Here is a 23,672-nt window from a genome sequence, read left to right on the forward strand (position 1 = left end):
TAGAACCATTGGAAGATTTCTTCCCCAGGGTTGCCAGCCTCAGTAAAACCAGGAAAAGTATGTAAAAATGTGTGTTTTTTTTTTTTAAATCTGTCCCTGAAATTATCCTTACCGACATCCTTTTGGTCTAAAAATCCCAAGATTATAGCTGCCCACCTCTCCAGTACCTTTTTTAGTGTGTGTATGTGTATTCTATGTGTTTGTATACTGTGTGGCCCCATAATCTATTGCCTGCGTGCCCCATAATCTCCTATTGCCTGGGGGCCCCATAATCTCCTATTGCCCGGGGGCCCCATGAGTTGGCAGTCCGCCACTGTTCCTTTCTATTACTTTCCTAGGGACAACACAAAATTTGGGATTTCCATTTACGTTCACTTTCACTTTCAATGATAACGGTAAACAGGAAAAATAGAGAGGGTGAATCTCCCTGAAGGGGGCACAGAGAACAATAAAAAAAAATGAATCCCTTTGCACTCTATTCAGAAGAAAAATCTATCCCCTATTTTATAGACACTATAACTTTTGCGCAAACCAATTAATATACGCATGTTGTGATTTTTATGTAGAATACATATCGGCCTAAACTGAGGAAAAAAAATCGCTTTTTGTAAAAAAAAATTGGGGATATTTATTATAGCAAGATGTACAAAATATTATGTTTTTTTTTTTTTTCAAATAGTTGCTCTTTATTTGTTTATAGCGCAAAAAATAAAAACTGCAGAGATGATCAAATACCACCAAAAGAACGCTTTATTTGTGGGGGAAAAAAAGGACGTCAATTTTGTTTGCATACAATGTCGCACGACCGCACAATTGTCAGTTAAAGCACACGTAGTGCCGTATCGCAAAAAATGTCCTGGTCATTGAGCAGCCAAATTTTCCGGGGCTGAAGTGGTTAAACAATATTAGAACAGATGACATGGTTGTTGGGTGGCATACATTTGCCCAAACATTTTCTCCTTCTACTACAATGAATCAAATGGTTGTTTTAAATAGTGTAAGTGGTGATATATCTTCTATTTAATAGAGAGCTTTTAGTAATAGAATCAAGAAACATGTGATAGAAGAAGTCTTTGAATGGACTTGTAACCCTGTTAATGCAAGTGTCTGGAGGAAGAACTTTTCATGTCTCTCAAACCATCCAAGGTTTTCCTGTGATTCTTTCAATGCAGTATGGAAAGTATGTATTTAATCTATAGTAAATCTTGCTTTCATCCCTGCAGAAAGCAAAGAAGACATCCGTACATTTGCTGAGAAAGTGTTTGCAACCGAGGTTTTGGGTGACGATACCAAGGATGAACTTAATCTCTTTGATGTCGTGGAACACTGCCCCATTGCACACCATGAAATGAACGATCACATGGTTCTTCTAGATACCAAGGAGGCTCAAGATAAAAGGTAAAAACATGAAACTATTGTCGATAGCAGTGGTTTTCAACATATCATACATTTAATATGTAGTGCACCCCCTTAAGGGCCGCAAGTAACTGGGATCCCCCACCCTGCACAGTCAGGCACACTGAATCTTCATAGACACTTCAGAGACAGAAAACAGTACAGTATTTTGTTTTTGTTATTTATTGAGGGATTAGAACTTGGATAGGGATTGGAAAATTATGGGATGCCCACTTGACTTCAAACAAATTTCAGGGACAACTTTTCCTATATACAGTCTACATACACTCCACTGCTTCCTCCAGCAGTCGCTTGCAGAAATCTGTTGCGTCACCTTATTGCAATTTGGTAGCCAAGGCCCATTACAGAAAGGGACTTGCAGCCCCTATACATGAAGATAGGGTGACACAGCTTACACTTCCCCAACACTCTCTGTGGTCACTGATCCAGGCACCACCTCTTCAGGCACTGCCAGTCTGCCTGGCTGCAGCTGCCCTTTTCACTAGCCCTCCTGGTTAACTTCTCCACAGTCCTCCCAGACTGACACTCTTTCCACAGTTCTCCCAGACTGAACAATCACTTCTCAGGAGATCTCCCGAACGTGCTGACCTGCTCCTGCTCTCCTCCCACTTGTTCTGTGCCTCCAGAAAGGGTTTCCTCTGTGTGTTGTAGGGAACCCTTACAGCACCCGAGCCCCAGGCCTGAGGTCACCCCCTGACTAGGGGGCACTCTCCAGGGCCACCGACAGCCTCCTCAGCACTCCATCTCTATCTTGCACCCGACTACCCCTGCTGGCATGACTCATGCCTATTTATGTGGTGCCTACCCCCTTCCAGACCCTTTTTGCTGGTGATTGGTTGAGTACCTCATAAATATGCCAAACAGCTTCTCCTAACCACCCACCATTACATTTAGAAGTTTCTCCAAGGTTTCAGAAAACAGAGGGAGGCACCAGAGATGCTGCTTGCTGAGTCATCCAGCCCCCCTGACTGAGTCACTCAACCCTGATCCAGATTCAACCCAGGCCTGGCTTTGAGCCAAACCAATTTACCTACACTATCAGTTAACTATATACACTAGCACATTAGCTAGAAGGTGCTACAATTATATAATTGCATGATTGATAATTGTGGTCTCATCCTGTAGATGTCAGTGCAACTCAGTTGTCTCAGATTAACTGAATGCTGTGTTCCTTAAAGTGGAACTAAACCCACTTATGCTTTACAGCCAAAGAAGCTGCCATTGCAGCCTCTGTTTGAGCTACATTTATCATGGTGCTGCACATGTGATCAGTTATGACACCATTCAATTAATAGCTTGACAGTTTTGGTTTAGAGCACAAGCAGCCGTGACAGTGATCATTCTTGGCATGTACAAAAATCCTATTTTTCTGCACTTGATGAAAATGTTTGATGAATTAAAAAGAATGCAGCCACCATATCTAATGACCGGTACCCTGAAAAAAATTTAGTGGCTCTCGAAACAAATTATAAGGTGCTAATTGGATGGTATCTGGTACCATCCAGAATATCCAAATTCTCCCCCCAATATCCCTCTCACTGTTTAAGGCTGTACTACTCTGGGTTCACATGTACATATATGGTGGGAATGTCCAATAGTAAGCTCCTTTTGGTCAGAAATCTTCTAAATTCTCTCTACTATGTTCAATATAACCCTTAAACCCAATCTAACGGTAGCACTTATGAACAGAAAACCACAGATCATAACACACCACCAATTCAAATGACTTCTTTTTATAACCACGGCAGCTAAACAAATTATAGCAAAAGCGTGAAAATCAAACTCTCTCTGAATAGAGTCAGTCAAACAAAGAGTCACACAATCGGTGATACATGCTAAAACGGAAGCTATACTACTGGATAAAGTTTCTAATTTTGAATCCTTATGGAGACCTTGGATCAAACACTATTTACTCCCTGGTTTGGACTGTTCATTTCTCCCTGAGAAATTATAATATCCACCCCACTACTATGATTACCTTCACCTGATTCTCTAACCATTGATCCCCCTGAACATTTATTTCTCTCGCCCTATCCCATCTACTAAGTTTATTCTTGTTAATTATCTTATATACCAACTGTAATAGAAGATGCTTTGAATAGTTGGGATTTTTGACCTTCACACCAGTTAAAGCCAAGCCAAGAGAAGGAACTTGGCCCTGGTTTTGCCTAATGTATTACCCCAGGCTATTCTACAACACATTAACTTTATATTTCTTTATAGGTTCATTCTATTCTATTCTCTTCATAGATGACATAATTATATTATATTATTTCAATCAACTTAATTTCTCAATTACTTGTCATCAAATAGCTGCCATGAAGCTACGAGTATGAGTTACTTAATCTTATTCTACAATCCGCTAGGTTATCTATTTTCATTTACATTTATAAGAGTTACTTTCCTGAATGATCACGCTTTTTTCTACTATACTATTGTACATGTTCTTATAATGGATAATCTATTTCTATTATATTATTGTACATGCTCTGTTAATGGAATTTTGTTGATAATTATAAAATTCAATAAAATATTTGAAACTGAAAAAAAAGAGCAGCTGATATGTAGTCCTCTTATTGGCAGACTGAAAAAAAATACTGTCTATGCCCCCACATGCCAATGTTAGTCTTTGTGAAAGACGTGTCCAGTAATCCATTCCTCTGTAAAATATATAATTGTGTTGTTTTTATTTCTCCATTTAAGGAAGAAGCGTCTGCAACGTCTGAAGACAATTGTTCTCAAAGTCCCAGAGGAAGAGCAGAAACAAGTTTTTGTAGCAGATGCAGAAGATTCTGCACCTCTCTATCAAACGGTGCCAGAGTTCCAAAGGGTACAGATTACTGGAGACTATGCATCTGGGGTAAGGAATAAAATACTACTTCCTATTTTCATTTGATGGTGAGATTGCATCCCTAAGGTAATTTTTACACTGTTGTGGTGCATTAACCACTTAAGGACCGCCTCCTGCACATTTACGTCGGCAGAATGGCACGGCTGGGCACAGGCACATACCTGTACATCCCCTTTAAGTGCCCAGCCGTGGGTCGCGCACCCGGTCCAAAGCTCTGTGACCGTGCCCACGGGACCCGTGGACCCGATCGCCGCCGGTGTCAGGAGCTGAAGAACGGGGAGAGGTGTGTGTAAACACACCTTCACCGTTCTTCACAGTGACAATGTCACTGATCGTCTGTTCCCTGATATAGGAAAAGGCAATCAGTGACGTCACACATCCAGCCCCGCCCCCCTACAGTTAGAAACACATATGAGGTCACGCATAACCCCTACAGCGCCCCCTAGCGGTTAACTCCTAAACTGCAATTGTCATTTTCACAGTAAACAATGCATTTTTATAGCATTTTTTGCTGTGAAAATGACAATGGTCCCAAAAATGTGTCAAAATTGTCCGATGTGTCCGCCATAATGTCGCCAAATACCATAAAACGATCCCCTATTTTCTAAACACTATAAATTTTGCGCAAACCAATTGTTAAACGCTTATTGCGATTTTTTTACCAAAAATATGTAGAAGAATACGTATCGGCCTAAACTGAGAAAAAAAATGTTTTTTATATCTTTTTTGGGGGTATTTATTATAGCAAAAAATATAGATTTTTTTTCAAAATTGTCGCTCTATTATTGTTTATAGCGCAAAAAAATAAAAATCGCAGAGGTGATCAAATACCACCAAAAGAAAGCTCTATTTGTGGGAAAAAAAGGACGCCAATTTTGTTTGGGAGCCACATCGCACGGCCACGCAATTGTCAGTTAAAGCGACGCAGTGCCAAATCGCAAAAACTGGCCAGCTCCTTTACCTGCATAATGGTCCGGATTTTAAGTGGTTAAATGGGCTATCAAAGCGCAGCAATGAAGGTTCTAACACACCTGCACCTTTTTTTTCACAGTGGGGCACACCACAGGATGCAGATAGTTCACATATTAGGGAATGGAACTACAGTGCAATGCAGTGTGTTAACGTGCATTGTGGTGATGGACAGTGAATCACATGTTTTACCATGCATATGTTAATGCAACGCATATATGCAAGTCTATTCTAGGACAGTGAGAAGTAGGATTAGTCTTTAAAAACCCCAGCACCTGGCAATTCAAACTGAGCATATAATCAATGTGTAGTGCCACCCGCAAAAAGGTTTTCCATTTTTCTATATTGCAGCAGTAATTGCTACCCCAGCCATGTGAAAACTGATGCCCTCTGAAATCCTAAGGAAAGACCAGCGGTAGAATTTAAAAGAGCAGCTGAGAATGCATGACCCCTAAAGGGGAATCCCCTCGTGCTGCTCCATGTAGTAATGTGTGTGTGTGTGTGTGTGTAGTACCAGCCCAGCAATACATTTGTTACTTAAAGAGACAAAATGACGGACAAATATCGTAATACAGATATCACATTTCTAACAATCTAATAACATAGAAACATACGATTTTGTTTTTAAGTTATTTTTTTACTTTGTCTGAGTATAGATCTGTTTGTCCCAACTCCCAAGCATATTTAAATACACTTTCTATTGACCGACTCACTACCTCTGCTGGAAGAATATTCCAAGCATTAACGATTCTTTTGGTAAAATAATACTTTATAAGATTAGTTTTAGCCGCAGACAACTTAGTGCCTATGAAAAATTGTGGGGAAAAACATAAAGGCATGTGAAAAACATAACGGCACCATTACATGTATTAACCACATGTACCATAACGGTCCTTTAATATTTACCAATATCATCAGCAGGTGGAGCTCCAAGTTAATTTTCATGTATTTACCTTTCTAGTCTCTTCTTCTGTGTTTTAAAAAAGCTTTTGTTTACACAGCTCAATAGCTCAAGTTGAAATTTGCTATGAAAGAGTCAGTAAGATTACTGATTTTCCCTCCTCCTTTAATCAGAGGTAGAGATTCTAAAAGCAATTGGCTTCAGTGCTCTCTTTTTAGAAAATATTTGGGGAACGGACCACAGTCTGCCCCCCAGTACAAACCCATATTCCCCCCATGGTCAGTCTGTCCCCCAGTGTTTTGTCATGTTTTTAGGGTTGTGTTTGATATGTGCAAAGAGAGATCACACAAGTACTTAAAAGTATACATTTTATTAAACGTAATGACAGATAAAGATAAAGAAAATATGACCAGAATACTTGGCTTAAGATGCTGTTTCCGACTGCCTGTCTATTGTAATGCCTACACGCGTTTTTTATGCATGTAAACTTTTACTCTTTTGCTATATACTGATATATGCTTATGTTACTGACATATAGATGTTTAAAAAAAAATCTTACTTTTGTAAAAAAAAAAGATGCTGATTCCGCCATTTGTCCCCCATTATATGGCATGGCGCCATGTATCAGGTCCAGACACTTACCTCATGGCAGTTCTGAGTGAGACAAAGGTTTTGGCTGTGGTAATATAGAACTTGTATGTAGGAAATGGTTAAGCCCACCTTCAGAGCAAAATTACCTGGCAAATTCCTGACGGAGAGGGGGCTGGCTTGTCCATGTAGGCAGTTCACATTGCAATAAGATGAGTCATGCAAGGTAACCAGAGTAACCAGGATATTAGAGGCTTTATTCGATATTTGTGAGGCCAAGGAAATAAGGAATATGAAATATGCAATATCCCGATCATCCAGTACGATCATTACACCCCAGGTCAATCTGTCACAGTCTACACAATAACCCCCTTCCTAAATTCACAGACCTCAAACAGAACTCAGTCATGGGCAATTTCCTTTCTCCCAGGCCTCTGGTGGTTAGAATTACATTATCGCCCCACTCCCCCAATGATGCCAAACCAGCACCTGGAAAGCACCAGGATCAATGCGTGACTGTGAGCCGCACAGGATCCTGTTGCAGGAGCCAGGCAGTGACAGGCTTGGCTCCATTACCTGAGACTTGTCTCTTCCATTGGGTGCAGCATGCGTCATAGCCCAGTGGACCCCATGCCTCACACACACTGCACACATGGATGATACGTCAACGGGTCCATATACCCTTGCACATGGTGTCATTGAGCACATTACTGCAATGCAGTTCATTTTGAATGGCAGCCCAACGCACAAAGAAAATGCACCTGTGCTGTAGTTTTTCGTTAGGAAAAATTGGTCAATCATGAATTTTTAACATCCTAGGTTGTGTCAGTGACTTAATGCAAGCTAGTGCATGTGTGCTAATGCACTGCAGAGAACTAATTGGCTGAGGTAAACTTAGGTCATCATGAGCATGACCAGAAGCAGTATGTGTATTTGACTGGGATAAAAGCTGGAGAAGATTATCATGTAGTGTCTGTGAAGGAATGAATTTAAGACATGAGTTATGGGAGAACCTGCCATGGAAAGTAGGTGGAGTGATAATTTACAAGTATCTGCTTTATTGGCATGTCTCCACAAAACTGAAGGATTTATATGAATGACCTTGGAGTATTCGGGAAGGACTCTGGAGCAGTAGACATCTGATGCTATCTAAAGTAATGGATATGTGATGGCATACAAAATCCCTAGCTGTGGAGTTTATAAGCGTATGTGGTATACACAACAGTTGATAGCTCCTCTTCACTAGTATTAGGTAACCCTTAACTGAATGAGATTTGGTTTCCTAAAGCACTGTATGTTATAAACTATTGTCATTTATAAAAAGAAATCACTAAATCATATCACTTTTCACACTTATGTATCATTGCACAGTGGATCAAGGAATCAAGAGTTCTGTGTGTGGAAGGTGATCTGAGAGCCTATGCTTGCATACTTGCCAACATATTAGTCCTAATCCCCAGGATGTTGTCCCCCTCACCCATGGCCCACACTTAATATGCCCACCTTTAACAGTCCTTTCCAGATCACGGCCACTTTCTGGGTAGTCCTTTACCTAATTATACCAGAATATCCCAGTCTGCACATTCTCAGTGACTCAAAAATGATGATGCTGTGATTTTGGGAAACAGTGCGGGACACAGCATCATCGGAATAGAGCAGCTAGATGTGGGATGGCAAATCCAGTACAGTTGACATCTACGTATGTGCTTTTTTATGCAATAGAGAAATTCAGAAATGCACTGTAAAGCCCTGTACACACGATCAGATATCTGATGGAATCTAATCCGATGGATTTTTTCGTCGGATATCCGATGAAGCTGACTTTCATCAGTCTTGCCTACACACCATCGGTCAAAAATCCGACCGTGTCCAAAGGCGGTGACTTAAAACACTACGACGTGCTGAGAAAAATGAGGTTCAATGCTTCCGAGCATGCGTAGACTTGATTCTGAGCATGCGTGGATTTTTGACCGATAGACTTTCTATCGTTTTTTTTATCCATAGGAAAAATGTAAAACATGTTCTATTTTTTTCACCAATGGAAAACAAACCGATTGGGCCCACACACGATCGGTTTGACCGATGAAAACAGTCCATCAGTCTGTTTTCATCGGACAAACCGATCGTGTGTACAGGACTTTAGCTTCTTGCTGCATCTCTCTTATAGTAAGCCTCATGCTTATGCCTCATACACACTACCAGTTTTCGCATCGGGAAAGCTGCCCTGACAGCTTTTGGATGGGAAAACTGGCCATGTGTATGGCAGTTTTCCCGACAGGAAAACCGCTGGAAATCCCGGCGGGAAAAATTAGAACATGCTCTCTTTTTTCCTGCCGCGATTCCCGGCAGTATTTTTCCCAGCAGTTTTCCTATGGGAAACACTGCGGTGGAGCACACACACGGCTGGGTTTCCCGCCAAAGCTCTTATGGCAGTTTTTCTGCCAGGAAAACCGGCAGTGTGTAGGGGAACCCTCTGGTTTCCCGGCTGTAAAAAGTCAGCCGGGAAACCCGTACGTGTGTACGGGACATAAGATGTTTTTCCCAGACAACAATCAGATTTAAACCTACTTTAAAAGTTTCAATGCAATTGGTTAACAGAACTACCAACAGGATAGCAATGCAGAGCAGGGTAAATACTCACCTGGTTCCATGTGTCACTGCTTTTCTGTCTAGATGAGCACATTATTACTAGTGAGTGATGTTCTGAGGTGTTCCATCAGCAGTGGAGTAAAATGACTTCCTCATCTGCACATTGAGAGAGTGAGACGTGGAACCATGAGAGTGATTACTGTGCTCTACATTGCAATCCTGTTGCTAAGTTGTTGATATGTAAAAAGTCCCTCAAACTAAAGTTCTGTTATTACCCATTTCTCTACAGTTGGAGTTTCCATCAGTGAACAGCCAACAAATTTGAATTACAGATATAGTTGCAATCCTTTCTTGATTAGGTTACATTACATAACTGGTAATATTCAGACAGTTTAAGACCGAGAGCAGGCTATTAGGTGACAACCTTGGACTGTGAGAAGATATGTCTACCATATTAATAAATACGGCCAAGACATGGGTATTAATTTACAGATGGATGTCAGCTGTTGACCTGGATGACTATTATATTGCAATTTAAAAGACCACTTGAAATAGACTTCTACTCTACTCAAGAATTAGGAATGTGCAATGTGAGGGGATGCACTGCTGGGCTTACATCACCTAAGAAAAACATTTACCATTACATCAAAAAGCAATGAATCATAATTTTCGAAAAGAGGGGTCTATGGGACTTTATATGAGGAGATGACGTTGTCATCAATCTCCATCCCTATTAAAATATACAAGGGAGAACAAGGAATGCGGGACTTTGACTGACGTACACAGAGGGGTCAAATGTTGTGTGGAGTTATAATTAAAATATCAATAATATGTGAAAAAGAGTAGGAAATTTGTCTCATAAAAATGCATATTCAATCGAAAATTGATATACTACACACATAATTAAACACCTGCCTAGAGTAAAATATTGAATGAAAAACTTTATTTCATACATAAATACATAATTCATAAATTATCCCCAAAAATGGATAGCACATATAGAAAAGCCCAAAATTTGACAGCACATGATTGGAATATAGTCAAATACATGATGCATGAACAGAATCCACAATGATGTGGTAGGATAGAGTATACGATTTAGACACGGCATCTGTTGGCTCAACGCGTTTCGTGACTTGATATCACTCATCAGGAGAAAGCGTGTAATGCCTTGTACACATGATCATAATTTCCGTCGAGATAAACAGATTTTTCTGACAGAATTCTGTTCAAGTTGTCTTGCATACACACTGTCACACCAAATTCCAAACATCCAAAACGCGGTGACGTACAACACTACGACGAGCTGAGAATTCCGTTGGACTTTTTCCATCGGAAATTCCGATCGTGTGTACAAGGCATAAATGTGTAAGATATCTCTGTAATGATATAGTATGCATTTCTAGTTGGTCTAATTTAGTCACAAGTGTGTGAAAAAAAAATATATACATATAAAAATAAATTGGGGTACACCACCCTATATAATACTTACAGGGTATCCATGTGCAATTGATACGGTACTGAGGGTCATGAGTATCCCCACATGGGGAATATCTTTTCTGGGAACTGAGATTATATGTTAGGCGACAGACAGCCCAACAGGCAACCCTTTCAAAGGATGGTCCATGCATCAGGCTGTGATATATGCGTGAGCATGTGTGATCACAAAAACCAAACTGGGGCTGTAAAAAGTAATTTAAAATGAAAAAAGTGAGTGATATGTGTATTAAATAACAGTGCTTGAGATCCCTAGTAGGGAAAAAGGTGCATGAAAGTGTATGAAGTAGACAAATACCAGGAATCCAACACCCATTATTGCCTGAAAAAGTGAAAAGCATAATAGATACAACGTGATGGGAATTATATATCACATAAAAAAAAAAAAAAGGGAAAAATCGCATGAAAATCATGCAATACCTCAAAGGGGAAAGGGTGAAAGAAAACAAAGAGGTGTGCAGTCTGGGTGATAGAGAGGAAATCACAGGGATAGTTACCTGATGACATCGCACAAAGACTTGCTCTGAGACATGATGTACATGTGTGAGGAGAAAAGACAGAATGTGAACAAGAATACCAGTGGGGGTATAAGTAACACCCGACACTCCCTGGGCTCCTCCCATATTTAATCATGGATAGGAAACCAGCACCCATTGTTGCCTGCAAAAGTAAAGAGTATAGTGGATACAAAGTGACAGGAAACATACCACAAAAGAGGAAAGGTAAAAAATCGCATGAGGATCACGCAGTTTCCCAAAAGGGGTAATAGAGTGAGGAAAAACAAAAAGGTGTGCAAAAGGCAAGGAAGCTCCCAAAAAAGAGGACTGACAGGATCAGAAAGTAAAGAGTGGGATGGTGAGAAGCAGAAGGAATGACATGGGGGGGGGGGGGTGTTGCCTACTAACCAAAAGGGAGGTAGGCTGTGTATGGTGTCCAAAGGAAGGAGCAGAAGCCAAATGCTAGAACCATCCAAAGGTGACGCCTATATAGGCGTTGCCGCAGAAGACCCATGAACGTCACATATATGCGAGCACATGGAAGGGGAGGCACCATCATCAATGCGGAAGAGCCGCCTGGTGGTTTGGCGCCAAAACAAGTCCCATAACGCCTTGTAGATTGAATGATCGCTGGCAAATGCAGCGCCACAGAACCATCGTTCATGCGGGGATACTCATGACCTTCAGTACTGTATCAATTGCACATGGATACCCTGTAAATATTATATAGCGTGGTTTACCCCTATTTCTATATATATATATATATATATATATATCTCATTTTCACACTTGTGACTATATTAGACCAACTAGAAATGCATAATATATCATTACAGATATCTTATATATTTACACGCTTGCTCCTAATCAGTGACATCGTCACAAAACGTGTTGAGCCAACATTTGTGTCTAAATCGTATACTGTATCTTACCACGTCATTGTGGATTCTGTTCATGCATCATGTATTTGACTATATTCCTAACATGTGCTATCCAATAAATCATAATGTTAGGACAGTAGGAATATTAACCACTTAAGGACCGGAAGAATTGCCTCCTTTTGAATTGCTTTAACTGACAATTTTGTGGTCGTGCGATGTTGCACCGAAACAAAATTGACATCCTTTTTCCCCACAAATAGAGCTTTCTTTTGGTGGTATTTGGTCATCTCTGCTTTTTTTTTTTTTTTTTTTGCAAAAAAAAAAAATATTGCATACATTTTGAAGAAATAACAATATTTTTTACTTTTTGCTGTAATACATATCCCCCAAAAATATATAAAACAACACATTTTTTCCTCAATTTAGGCTGATATGTATTCTTCTACATATTTGTGGTAAAAAAAATCGCAATAAGCGTATATTGATTGATTTGCGCAAAAGTTATAGTGTCTACAAAATAGGGGATAGATTTGTGCCATTTTTATCATAATTTTTTTTTTTACTAGTAATGGCGGCGATCTGCGATTTTTATCGGGACTGCGACATTATGGCGGACATTTTGGACACTTTTGACACTATTTTGGGACCACTGTCCTTTATTCAGTGATCAGAGCTAGCCTTAAAAATAGCCACTGATTACTGTATAAATGTCACTGGCAGGAAAGGGGTTAAGTGTGTTCCCTAGGGAGGTGTTTTTACTGTGGGGGGAGTGTACTGACTAGAGGAGGAGAGAGATCGCTGTTCCTGTTCTTTTGCAGAAATAAAAAGGCTTTCTATTTATCCTACACAGTCCTGACCTCAGAGTCCAGCTTGTTGCATAAAAAAAACATCATTACTTCCTGGACAGACTTTAGGACGTGAAAACTGTTAAGACACCGGAAGGAGTTCATCAGCTGACTCCATTAACACACATCCTGCACTTACCCTCCTACCTCAGGAGATCGCTCCCAAGCTTCCACCAACCTTTACAGGTGCAGGTTTTTCCAATGCAATCAGTGATCATTGTTTGCACTAAATACACAGGCATCAATTTTGTCCACTTTACTTTCATTTTGCATAGACCGTCCATTTGGCAGAGTGTGCAGGAGCTGAGCGATCAGATAACAGCCTATGTGGATCAGATCTGTATAATTGAAGTATGTCCTGGGTTCTGTAAAGCTAAGATACACTATACAATCTGATTGTACAATCACCTTTAGATCTACCATCAACTTTGTAGTGCAAGGGTCTGCTTGATTGCATACAGAGTTATTGAATAGATGGTGTGGCCTCCTATTATATAGTTTTGATAAATGTAAAGGAGATCATAGAGAGATTCTACAATCAAATTGTATAGTGTATGGTCACCTTTATACACCTAAAATTAACTGGTTGCGCTTTGGGTGCCATTAATTATTAATGGTACACAGGGCTTTTTTTCTCAGAAATAAGGTGCAGGAACCCCCCTCCCCTTTCTGAGTCACCCCTTGACTCTGTCCCCTACCCACCTCCTAGCACCGTTCCTTGGGTCCAACCCTTACCCACCTCCCAGTACTGCCCTTTTAGAGAATACAGAACCAAGTACTTTGTATGGAATCTGTTAAAGTAATTTTTTTTACTTTTACCTACAGGTAAGCCTATAATAATATATAATATAAAGGCAGTAAAATAGATCTAGCAACAATAGACACCCCAGCGACAATAGATCCCCTCCAGCAACAATGCATACCCAACAGCCAGCATCAATAGACCCTTCAGCAGCAAGCAACATTAGACCCCTCCCTCAACAGTAGATCTATCCCAGCAACGATTGGCCCCCTGCAACATAAGACCCACCCCCAGCAACAATTGATCCCCCATCAGCAACAATAGAACCCCTGCAACAAATATTTCATCCAGCAACAATAAACCCTCCAGCAGCCAGCTACGAAGACCCTTCCCTCAACAGTAGATCCCTCCCAATGACTGACCCCCCCCCTGCAATATAAGACCCACACTCAGCAACAATAGATCCCCCACGAGCAACAGAAGTCCTCCCCAAAAATAGATCCCCTCCAGCAACAATAGATTCCTCAACAGCCAGCATCATTAGACCCATCCCAGCACCCCTTGCAATTTAGTTCTGGAGGTGCCGGAACTGCGTTCCCCCACGTTCCTGCTGAAAAAAAAGCCCTGATGGTACACCAAACACAGAAGCAAACACACATTTTACCACGTGAAAAAAAAGAGCGACAAACTCAGCAAAATGCACAATAAAAAACGGGCAACCGGCAACACTGCAAAATGTCCCATGAGCTACTCTGTCATGTGTAGTGCAGCCCATTGAAATCAATGCGTGTCATGGCAAAAATGAGAAAAAAACCTGTGCTTCCACTATGCTAGATGTGAATGGGGCCTGAAAGTGAAATTGGTTTGTTTACACAAGAACAGTGAGGCTCCATTCATGTCTTAAAACAAACCTGATTTTGTGATCCAGACCTTTATGGCCATGAAGCCAGGTAAAGTCAGAACTCAGTAGATGAGGGAGGGGCACAGAAAATACTTTTCTGACACCTCTTCTGATAACGGTTCTTTAAAGTTTTAAAATGAGTACACTTGAAGTCCACTGGCTATCAAATCTTTTATTGTCTACAGATCAATAGTTTGTCTAAACAACTGGCACAGCTTTAGAAACAATGTATATTTAGAAGTCTGCAAGTTTGCAGGATTAAAAGTGTACTTGGAATCTTTTGGCTGAATTCATCTATAAACTGGAATAGCGACACCCTCTAGTGCTGAAAAGTGAAAATACAGTTGCAGACAGTTTTCCTTATCGCTTCATAAAAACTCCACTCAAAATAATCTAATGCCGCGTACACACGACCGTTTTTCGGGTTCTAAAGAATTACGTTTTTTTTTATGTCATTAAAAACGATCGTGTGTGGGCTTCAGAGCATTTTTCGGGTTCTAGAAAATGGCCAAAAATTGTTTCGAACATGCTCTATTTTTTCACTACGTTTTTAACGTTGTCGTTTTTAACCACTTTCCGCCCGCCAATGACAAATTGAAGTCGGCAACGTGGTTTCAATATCCTGAGTGGACGCCCCCAGGGGCGCGCATTGCGGCGATCGTTGTTGCAGGGTGTCAGTCTGACACCCCGCAACACAGATCTAGGTAAAGAGTCTCTCATGGAGACTCTTTACCACGTGATCAGCCGTGTCCAATCACGGCTGATCACAATGTAAACAGGAAAATCCGGTAAACGGCTTTTCCTCACTCGCGTCGGTCAGAGGCGAGTAGAGGAGAGCCGATCGGCTGCTCCTGTGACAGGGGGGGGGGTTTGTGCTGATCGATTATCAGCACAGCCCCCCCGAGGATGCCCACTGGACCACCAGGGATGCCCACTGGACCACCAGGGATGCAAAAAAAAACCATAGGTATGCCACCCTAGACCACCAGGGATGACAATGACACAAAAAATGGATGCCAATTAATGCCCACAATGGATGTCAATCACTAATTGGCAGGCATTGTTTGGCACTGATTGGCATCCATTAGTACAACACATACGATAGTGCCACCTATCAGTGCCTATCTATGCCCATCCTTGCCGCCTATCAGTGCCCATCCATGCCGCCTATCCATGCCGCCTATCCGTGCCCATCCGTACCACCTATCCATGCCCATCCATGCCGCCTATCCGTGCCGCCTATCAGTGCCCATCCGTGACACCCATCAGTGACGCATATTAGTGCCCATCAATGCCACCACATCAGTGCCACCTCATTGGTGCCCATCAGTGCCACCTTATCAGTGCCCATCAGTGAAGGAGAAAACATACTTATTTTTTTATTTTTTTTGCAGAAAATAAAAATCCCAGAGGTGATCAAATACCACCAAAAGAAAGCTCTATTTGTGGGTACAAAATGATAAAAATGTAGTTTGGGTACAGTGTAGCATGACCGCGCAATTGTCATTCACAGTGCAACAGCGCTGAAAGCTGAAAATTGGTCTGGGCGGGAAGGTGTATAAGTGCCCTGTATGGAAGTGGTTAAGGTTGTAAAAAATGGTTGTGTGTAGGCTTTAACGACGTGAAAAAAACGTGCATGCTCAGAAACCGAAAAACGGTCGTGTGTACGTGGCATAAGGATTCGTTTACATTTGCATAGCCCTCTGAGGAGTGATCCATGGTGGAATGCTTTTCAAATGGTGTTTGACAGACATCACCTGTTTTAACCCTGTAAATCCTGCATGTGTTCAATCCACATGTAGTTTTAAGACAGTTGTGGAGCCCCATTTACTTGAGGGCCTACAAAGCAAGACATAATGGCTGTGGCATGTGTACAACCCCCTCTGGCCTCTGTGTTCTGTTAAGGGGGATTGATGAGGGACTGTAAAACTGCAGCTCATCTGCCTGTATTTACTGGCCCCCAGCTGCAAGTATAAATTAGGCCTATTTAGGCCTGGAAACCTACTGTCAGATAAATATGTAGGCTTATGCCGGAAATGCTAATTACCTGGCTGTGATGCTTACCCAATGCTTCAGTACTTTCAGTGTCAATGACGTAGCCCAGAACAAGAATGCAGATAAGTCTGATTATATTTGCCGTTCATGCTCTGCATTCTTATTTTGCTTCAATGCTCAAGGTACTGATGCAAGAGCCAGGCAGGCAGACAGCATTTCTCAGAATAATGCAAGCACAATCAGTCTATATACTGCTGGTATAGAAAAAAAGCCACCCCCTTTAAAATAACCACATTTTGTTGTTGTTGCTTGTTGCAGCCTGAAATGAAGACAGACACAGTTTTTGTTTTATCCAACTGTCTTTACTGCAACCTATAAAATCCAAGTGAAAGATAAAACACATGTCAGAAATAAATAAAAACAATTCAAAAACAGAATCACTGAGTTGGAAAAAGGATGTAGCTAATCACCTTCTCAATGGCTCACAAAGCAATTTGATTTTTAACTGTGATCAGCTGTGGTCATGTTGATTAGCTCAGCATGAAAAGAGCTTTTTCTGGAGCATTTCAGTACCTCGTAGCACATCTGAAGCAAACAATCAACTATGGGTGGCAAGGCACTGTCAAAAGATCTCCAGGATAAAGTTGTAGACAGGCACAAAAAAAAAATCAAAGGCTTTATCAATGCCTAGAAGCACAGTGAAATCTATTTATGTGGCTTGTATGGGAGGGTTCCAAGAAAAAAGCCACTCCTCAAAAAAGCCACACGCATTCACGACTGAGCTTTGCCAGAGCGCACCTTGAAGATTCTGAGGCCACATGGAAAAATGTGTTATGGTCAGATGAGACTAAACTTGAATTAATTGGCCTCAACACCAAACCATATGTCTTGAAGAAATCCAATACCGCCCATAATCCAAAAAACACCGGGCCAGATTCACAGTTGAAATACGCCGGCGTATCTACTGATACGCCGGCGTATTTTCAAATTTGCCGCGTCGTAGCATTGTTTTGAATCCTCAAAACAAGTTACGACAGCTTTAGGCTTCGATCCGACAGGCGTACGGCTTCGTACGCCTTCGGATCGTAGGTGTAATTCTCCGGCGCCCGCTGGGTGGAGTTCGTGTCGTTTTCCTGCGTCGGGTATGCAAATTAGATGTTTACGGCGATCCAGGAGGGTACGCGCGTTCGTCGTATTCGCTTACGTCGTCGCTAGTCGGCTTTTCCCGTCGCAAAGTTACGAGTCCTCTTTAGGTGGTGTAAAATTACACCATCCATGTTAAAGTATGGCCGTCGTTCCCGCGTCAAATTTTTAATTTTTTTTGGCGTAAGACGTCCGGGAATACGAAACAACGTAACGCACGTCGCCGTTCAAAAAATACGTTGGGGCGCCGTAATTTTGCACAAAGCACGGCGGGAGATTTCCTAACGGAGCATGCGCAGAACGTTCGGCGCGGGAGCGCGCCTAATTTAAATGATACACGCCCCATTTGAATTAGGCGGGCTTGCGCCGGACGGATTTACGTTACGCCGCCGCAAGTTTTCAGGCAAGTGCTTTGTGAATCAAGCACTTGCGCTGAAAACTTGCGGCGGTGTAACGTAAATGAGTTACGTTACGCCGGAACGCAGCTATGTGAATCTGGCCCACCATTCCTACAGTAAAGCGTGGAAGTGGTCAGGGCTGGTGCAAGGATTTTGGACACCCTAGACGACTCCTCATTTTGCTGCCCCTTCCAGGCTCCACTCCTGATTCCACCCCCTTTGCCCAGCCCATGTATACCTCACCTTTTTAATGAAGTGCCTATCAAATGCAGCCTCACCAGCACCCATCAAATGCAGCCTCACCAGTGCCCATCAAATGCAGCCTACCAGTGCCCATCAATTAATGTTTGCTCACTTCCATTCATTCGGGAGTCGGGACACAGTCCTTCATCGCCGCTGTGCCTCTGACACTATATGCGAAGGGAGCGACGGCTGCCTGTTGATGCTGAGACTTAGTTGCTTGCTGCAGAGAGAAGAGAGTAGAAACACCACTGGCTGGGCGCCCTAGGCAGCAGTGCGCTCCAGGTGGCTGCCTAGTTTGCCTAGTGGTAGCACAGGCCCTGGAGGTGGTAATGTCCTGTTATGGGAGTGTTTCTCTGCAGCAGGGACTGGAGCACTTGTCAGAATAGAAGGAAAAATAGATGGGGCAAAACACCATCAAATTCTTAAGGAAAATCTGCTGCCCACTGCCAGAAAGTTGTCAATTGGAGGAAGGTTTACCTTCCAACATGACAACAACCCAAAACTCACAGTGGTTGAAGGAGAAAAGGGTGAATGTCTTTGCATGGCCCAGTCAGAGCCCAGACTTAAACCCCATTGAAAATCTGTGGAATGACTTGAAGACTGCAGTCTACAAACGATCAAATTTAACTGAACCTCTGCAAAGAAGAGTGGCCAAATATTGCAAAGTCTAGATGTTGGTAAAGACATATGCATGGTTTCCATATCTATAACTACCCTGGTGCTTGACAATTTCTGGAAATCACATAAAGAGATTGATTATTAACAGCTTGAGGAATCTGCTGGATTTAGTTGCATACTTGTGCAATGGCCCTTCTGTGTGTATTGGTACATCAATATAATATATGGTCTTACAGGCCAATTAGACATCAAGGGAAAAATGAGGCCAACCAACAGCTTTAACTGGGAAGTCAATATTTAACTGGGGCTTAGATGTTCCCAACGCATTGCAAATAAGCATATGGATTGGAGATACCCATTATTGCTTTCACAGTGACTGATAACAACGATAATTTATCTGCATGTTTGCTTTGATTATATATAAGCAAAACATGCAATAAAGAGAAACAAAGTCTGTTGAGAGCTTTTCTAAAGAAAAAAAAATAGTATATAATCAACTGAAGTTTAAATTATTTAATACTTTTTTTCTTTAAAACAATGATTGCATATGGAAATGTAATATATTTAATTGTTTTACAGGTGACAGTTGATGATTTTGAGTTGGCTGGAAAGGGTCTGTTTCGAGCATTGACCATAAGGGAAAAATATATGCGTGCATCTTTACAGAGACATCCAAGAACAGTAGCTCAGTACCTCCGAGACATTGAAGGTAGATTTTGGAAAGAGGAAGATGAGATCTATCCAGGTAAGACATGCAAAAAGTGCAATATATACGTATATATTAGGGCTGCCGCCTTAACCCTGAATACATATTAATTACTGAAAGTAATATCTGGTAACCAGTAATAATACCATGTTCAATAAAACAGGAACTGAACTAGTTAGTAAAGGTAAACTTATTATATTGTCACCCGATTATGGTAGGTAAAGAGGCAAGGATGAAAATGGATTAACAAAGACAATAACACAATTTAGAAAACAGGGTGATTAGTAATAAGAACTAGGCCTAAGATGACACTTGGCATCTAGATCAGCATGAACAGTAGCAAGGTCAACTAAAGTGCAACAGTGGGCAGTAATAAAGCTTGATTTACCGTATACAGGAGACTATACTGCTATACTGAATTGCATAAATGGTGACTAAGGTAGGCCTAGACCAATTAGATGTGTACTGTCCATACAAATGTAATAAAGGGAAGCAGGATGGTTTTGCTAAAGGAGCAGTCCTTTGTGTTGTTCTTCTGTCAGCTATCGTTGGGGCCCTTTAAGAAGTGGTGGTGCAGGTAACAACAGTTTTCGTAAACCAGCGTGCAGTATAGTTGCAGTAAAGATGGAGGTCAAGGTGCGGTATCGGTGTGGTACAGGTGCAATGTAGATGCAGATCAAATGCTGTTACAGTTCAGTATAACTGCAGTATAGGGTAGTTTGGGTGTAATATAGGTTAGTAGAAGTGCAGTATAGGACTGGTATAGATGCGTTATGTGTTAGTTGCACTTTGTGTCCTGCTCCTAGTGGCTCAGTTTCTGCAAGCAGTATCAATAATGGGCGGACAGCCCTCTCACCAGTTCCTAGGATGCTGCTGTGGATGCTAACTGTAGAAGGGGGCCGCCTCTGGTGATCAGTAGTGGGAAGCAGAGGGCGAGTGGACGCTTCAGCCTCTCCATGGCATATCTGTTATGCGGACGGTGCTGTGCTGCCTCCAGGTGTCCTACTTCTTAGGTTTGCATCCCTGCAGGCAGGTGAATCCTTGGACAGTGGTTGTCTCTCCTCAGCACCAAGAAAAATTACTTTCCTGGGCAGTTTCATAAAAATCCTCTCCACCCCTCTCCCTCTGCACTGTCTCCATCGGAATCTGTCTTTTAAAGAGTCTTTGGGTCCCATTATATGGCTGCCGTTCTAAACCACAATTCCCAGGATTCTCAGTGCTCTGCATAGAATTCTTAGGCTTGCGTAGCTTTAGCTCTGCCCCTGCTAGCCAGAGGAGAATGGTGCAGTATTAAAGTCATTATAAACCTTAGTTTTTTTCAAACAAAATAACGAACATGTCATTCTTACCTGCTCTGTGCAATGATTTTACACAGAGCAGCCCTGATCTTCCCTAAATGGGGTCCCCCACTTGCGCTCCAGGCCCCTCCTCTTCGGTGAATGCCTCCAGGCAAAGCCACTTTCCCTGAGGGCGCCCATGCCTGCTCGCTCCCAGTCTGCATCTATTGACACAGACTGGGAGACTTGGCCCCGCCCCCCCCGCTCCCTCATCTCAGCATTTGATTGACAGCTGCTATCAATCTGCCGAATGAGGAGAGAGACAACGGCAAGAGCCACTGCTCTTGTGCACGTCGCTGGATCAGATTGGGCTCAGGTAAGAATAAGGTGGGGGGGGGGGGTGTTCCTGCAATACAGAAGGTTTTTTACCTTAATGCATAAAATGCATTAAGGTAAAAAAAAACTTAAGGCTTTAGAACCACTTTAAATCAGTATCTCAGTAGAAAGTAAACTGATTTTAAAGGGGGAAATGTCTTCTTCTCCATGTTTCTGTAGTCCAGAACCTGGTTACATATAATACGTACAAGTAAAACTGCAGGCAACTGTTTAAAACCAATAATTGAACTCTTAAAGTGGCATTAAACCCAAAACCAGAAATGTAATATATTGTAGCTTACCAATCATTATATGTGGTGGCTGCACTTTCTTTTCTTAGGCATTCTTCCCTCTGTTTTTGCCTGGTGATCTGGCCAGTAACACACCTCCTGTATTGGAGTACCCCACACTGGATGAAGGAGCACAGGGGGCACCTTTGGACAGCAGTATTGTCAGTCTGGAGGGAGAGGAGAGTGGTATTAGCAGATTTAAATATATATGTATTTATACTTAAATTCAGTCATCCAAGACAGATTTGAATCTGATGTGTCTTTATGCAGGCTCCATAAAGGAGAAGTACAGCCAAAGCTTGTTTTGCTGGACTTCTGTTGATCACAGGAGTGCAGTTCGTTTTACACTCCTGTGACCCGTTTTCAGCAGAGCACGGCCTGACGTCACAGAAGTCGGTCCAGGCTCCGCGTCATCAAGACAACAGAGTCTGGATCTGCCAGATCCCTGGACCAACACCCGGCTCAGCCTCTCAGCGAGCCGCTAGGAGGCTGAGCCGGCCGCCCCCTCCACAGCTCAGCGCTCCAATTAGCGGGGAGGAAGAAGAGCAGAGAGCTGTGACTGATAGTCGGCAGCTCTCTACTCATGCAGCTCTGAGAATCTAGCAATCGGCGGTGTTCGATCGCTCGGTTCTCAGTGTTAGAGGTAACTGGGAACAGCTGCAACATCGGCCCAATGCTACATCCACTTGGTAAGTATGATTCTTAAAAAAAGAAAAACATACTTCTCTTTTAATAACAGATGGTAATTAACATGCAAATAAAAAACAAACAAGGATGTGTAATTCACAACTTGGTCTTCTTTACAGAATTCAGCCCACCACCACAAAAGGGAGAAGACCCTTTCAGAACTGATAATCTGCCTGGTGACGTTGGATACAAGTTGGCAATGAAAAATGGAGTGATTTACGTTTACCCAGACAAAGATGCCCTGTCCAAGGGTAAACCTAAAGATTTCAACTACCCGGATATTCATGAATTTGTGGATGATATGAATTTTTTGATTATGCTTATTGCTCAAGGGCCTGTGTAAGTACCAAGACAAAAAAGGTAAAAATATATATTACCTTCTCTGCTCACACTGTTCCCAGGAAAGAGTGGGGACCGCTTACAATGCGCCGCGCAAATCGCACATTCGCAGTAGGGAACTGGGTTAGTAAAGGAGGACGGCTGCCCCCCCCCAAATTCACTTATATTCTTTTGCATACAATATCACTTCAGCTACTGGCAGTACAGAGGATGTTTTTCCAGTCCTTTGAAGTGTAAAAAGACAATGACTTCCTTGTGCACTGTCTTTGTGAATAACTAACTCTGAGGGAACATCAAAGAAATGGGGAGGGTCTAGCTAGGACTAAACAAAAAGCAATGAGCAGTAGGGGAGGATAGAAGAAGATACCAAAACCACATTAGTATACAAGTTGCAGTGGCCCAAATTTGCCACTAGATGTCAAGATACTACAGAAAACAGCTAACGTCATGCAATACAATACAAAACCTAAAAAATACATGAACGTGGGGGGCAGAACAAGTACAGAGTTATGATATAATCTTCCTGCACATAGTCTGAGATGTCACTGCTTAGCTCAAGAAAAAAACTTCAGTCTGATGATTTGATGGAAAGTGCAGTTTGTGCTTTCTTGTTCAGCTTATGGGAACAATATTGAAGTTTCTTAAAGCGGGGTTTCTGGCATAATTTTTTTTTTTTTTTTATGCAAGCTAAAATTAATAACATTAAATAGTCCCTAAAACATATTATAATAGCTCCCCAATCGTTCCAGAAATCATTGCAAACACTTGCCTTATATCCTCCAGCTCATGCTGTGGCCGTATCCATCATATGTGTGGGCATGTGAAGCCCAGTTCCTTTTTCTTCCTGGTTTTCAGGGAGAGGTGCATGCTGGGCGATTTTTAGGCACAGTAATGCCCAGAGACTCCTGGGAAATGATGACACTC

At 41.9% G+C, this 23,672-nt stretch overlaps 1 protein-coding gene across 1 annotated transcript in view; it reads left to right on the forward strand.

The window, feature by feature from the left end:
• The window catches only part of AMPD1 (adenosine monophosphate deaminase 1), a 97,896-nt gene that overhangs the window by 9,867 nt on the left and 64,357 nt on the right, over window positions 1-23,672 (forward strand). The window contains exons 2-5 of the mRNA XM_040337437.1: window positions 1,224-1,398; window positions 4,120-4,276; window positions 19,654-19,819; window positions 22,529-22,748. Coding sequence (XP_040193371.1) covers window positions 1,224-1,398; window positions 4,120-4,276; window positions 19,654-19,819; window positions 22,529-22,748 — 718 coding nt within the window. The remainder of the gene's footprint in view (window positions 1-1,223; window positions 1,399-4,119; window positions 4,277-19,653; window positions 19,820-22,528; window positions 22,749-23,672) is intronic.

The sequence above is a fragment of the Rana temporaria genome, chromosome 2, assembly GCF_905171775.1.
Source record: "Rana temporaria chromosome 2, aRanTem1.1, whole genome shotgun sequence".
Classification (NCBI taxonomy): Eukaryota; Metazoa; Chordata; class Amphibia; order Anura; family Ranidae; genus Rana; species Rana temporaria.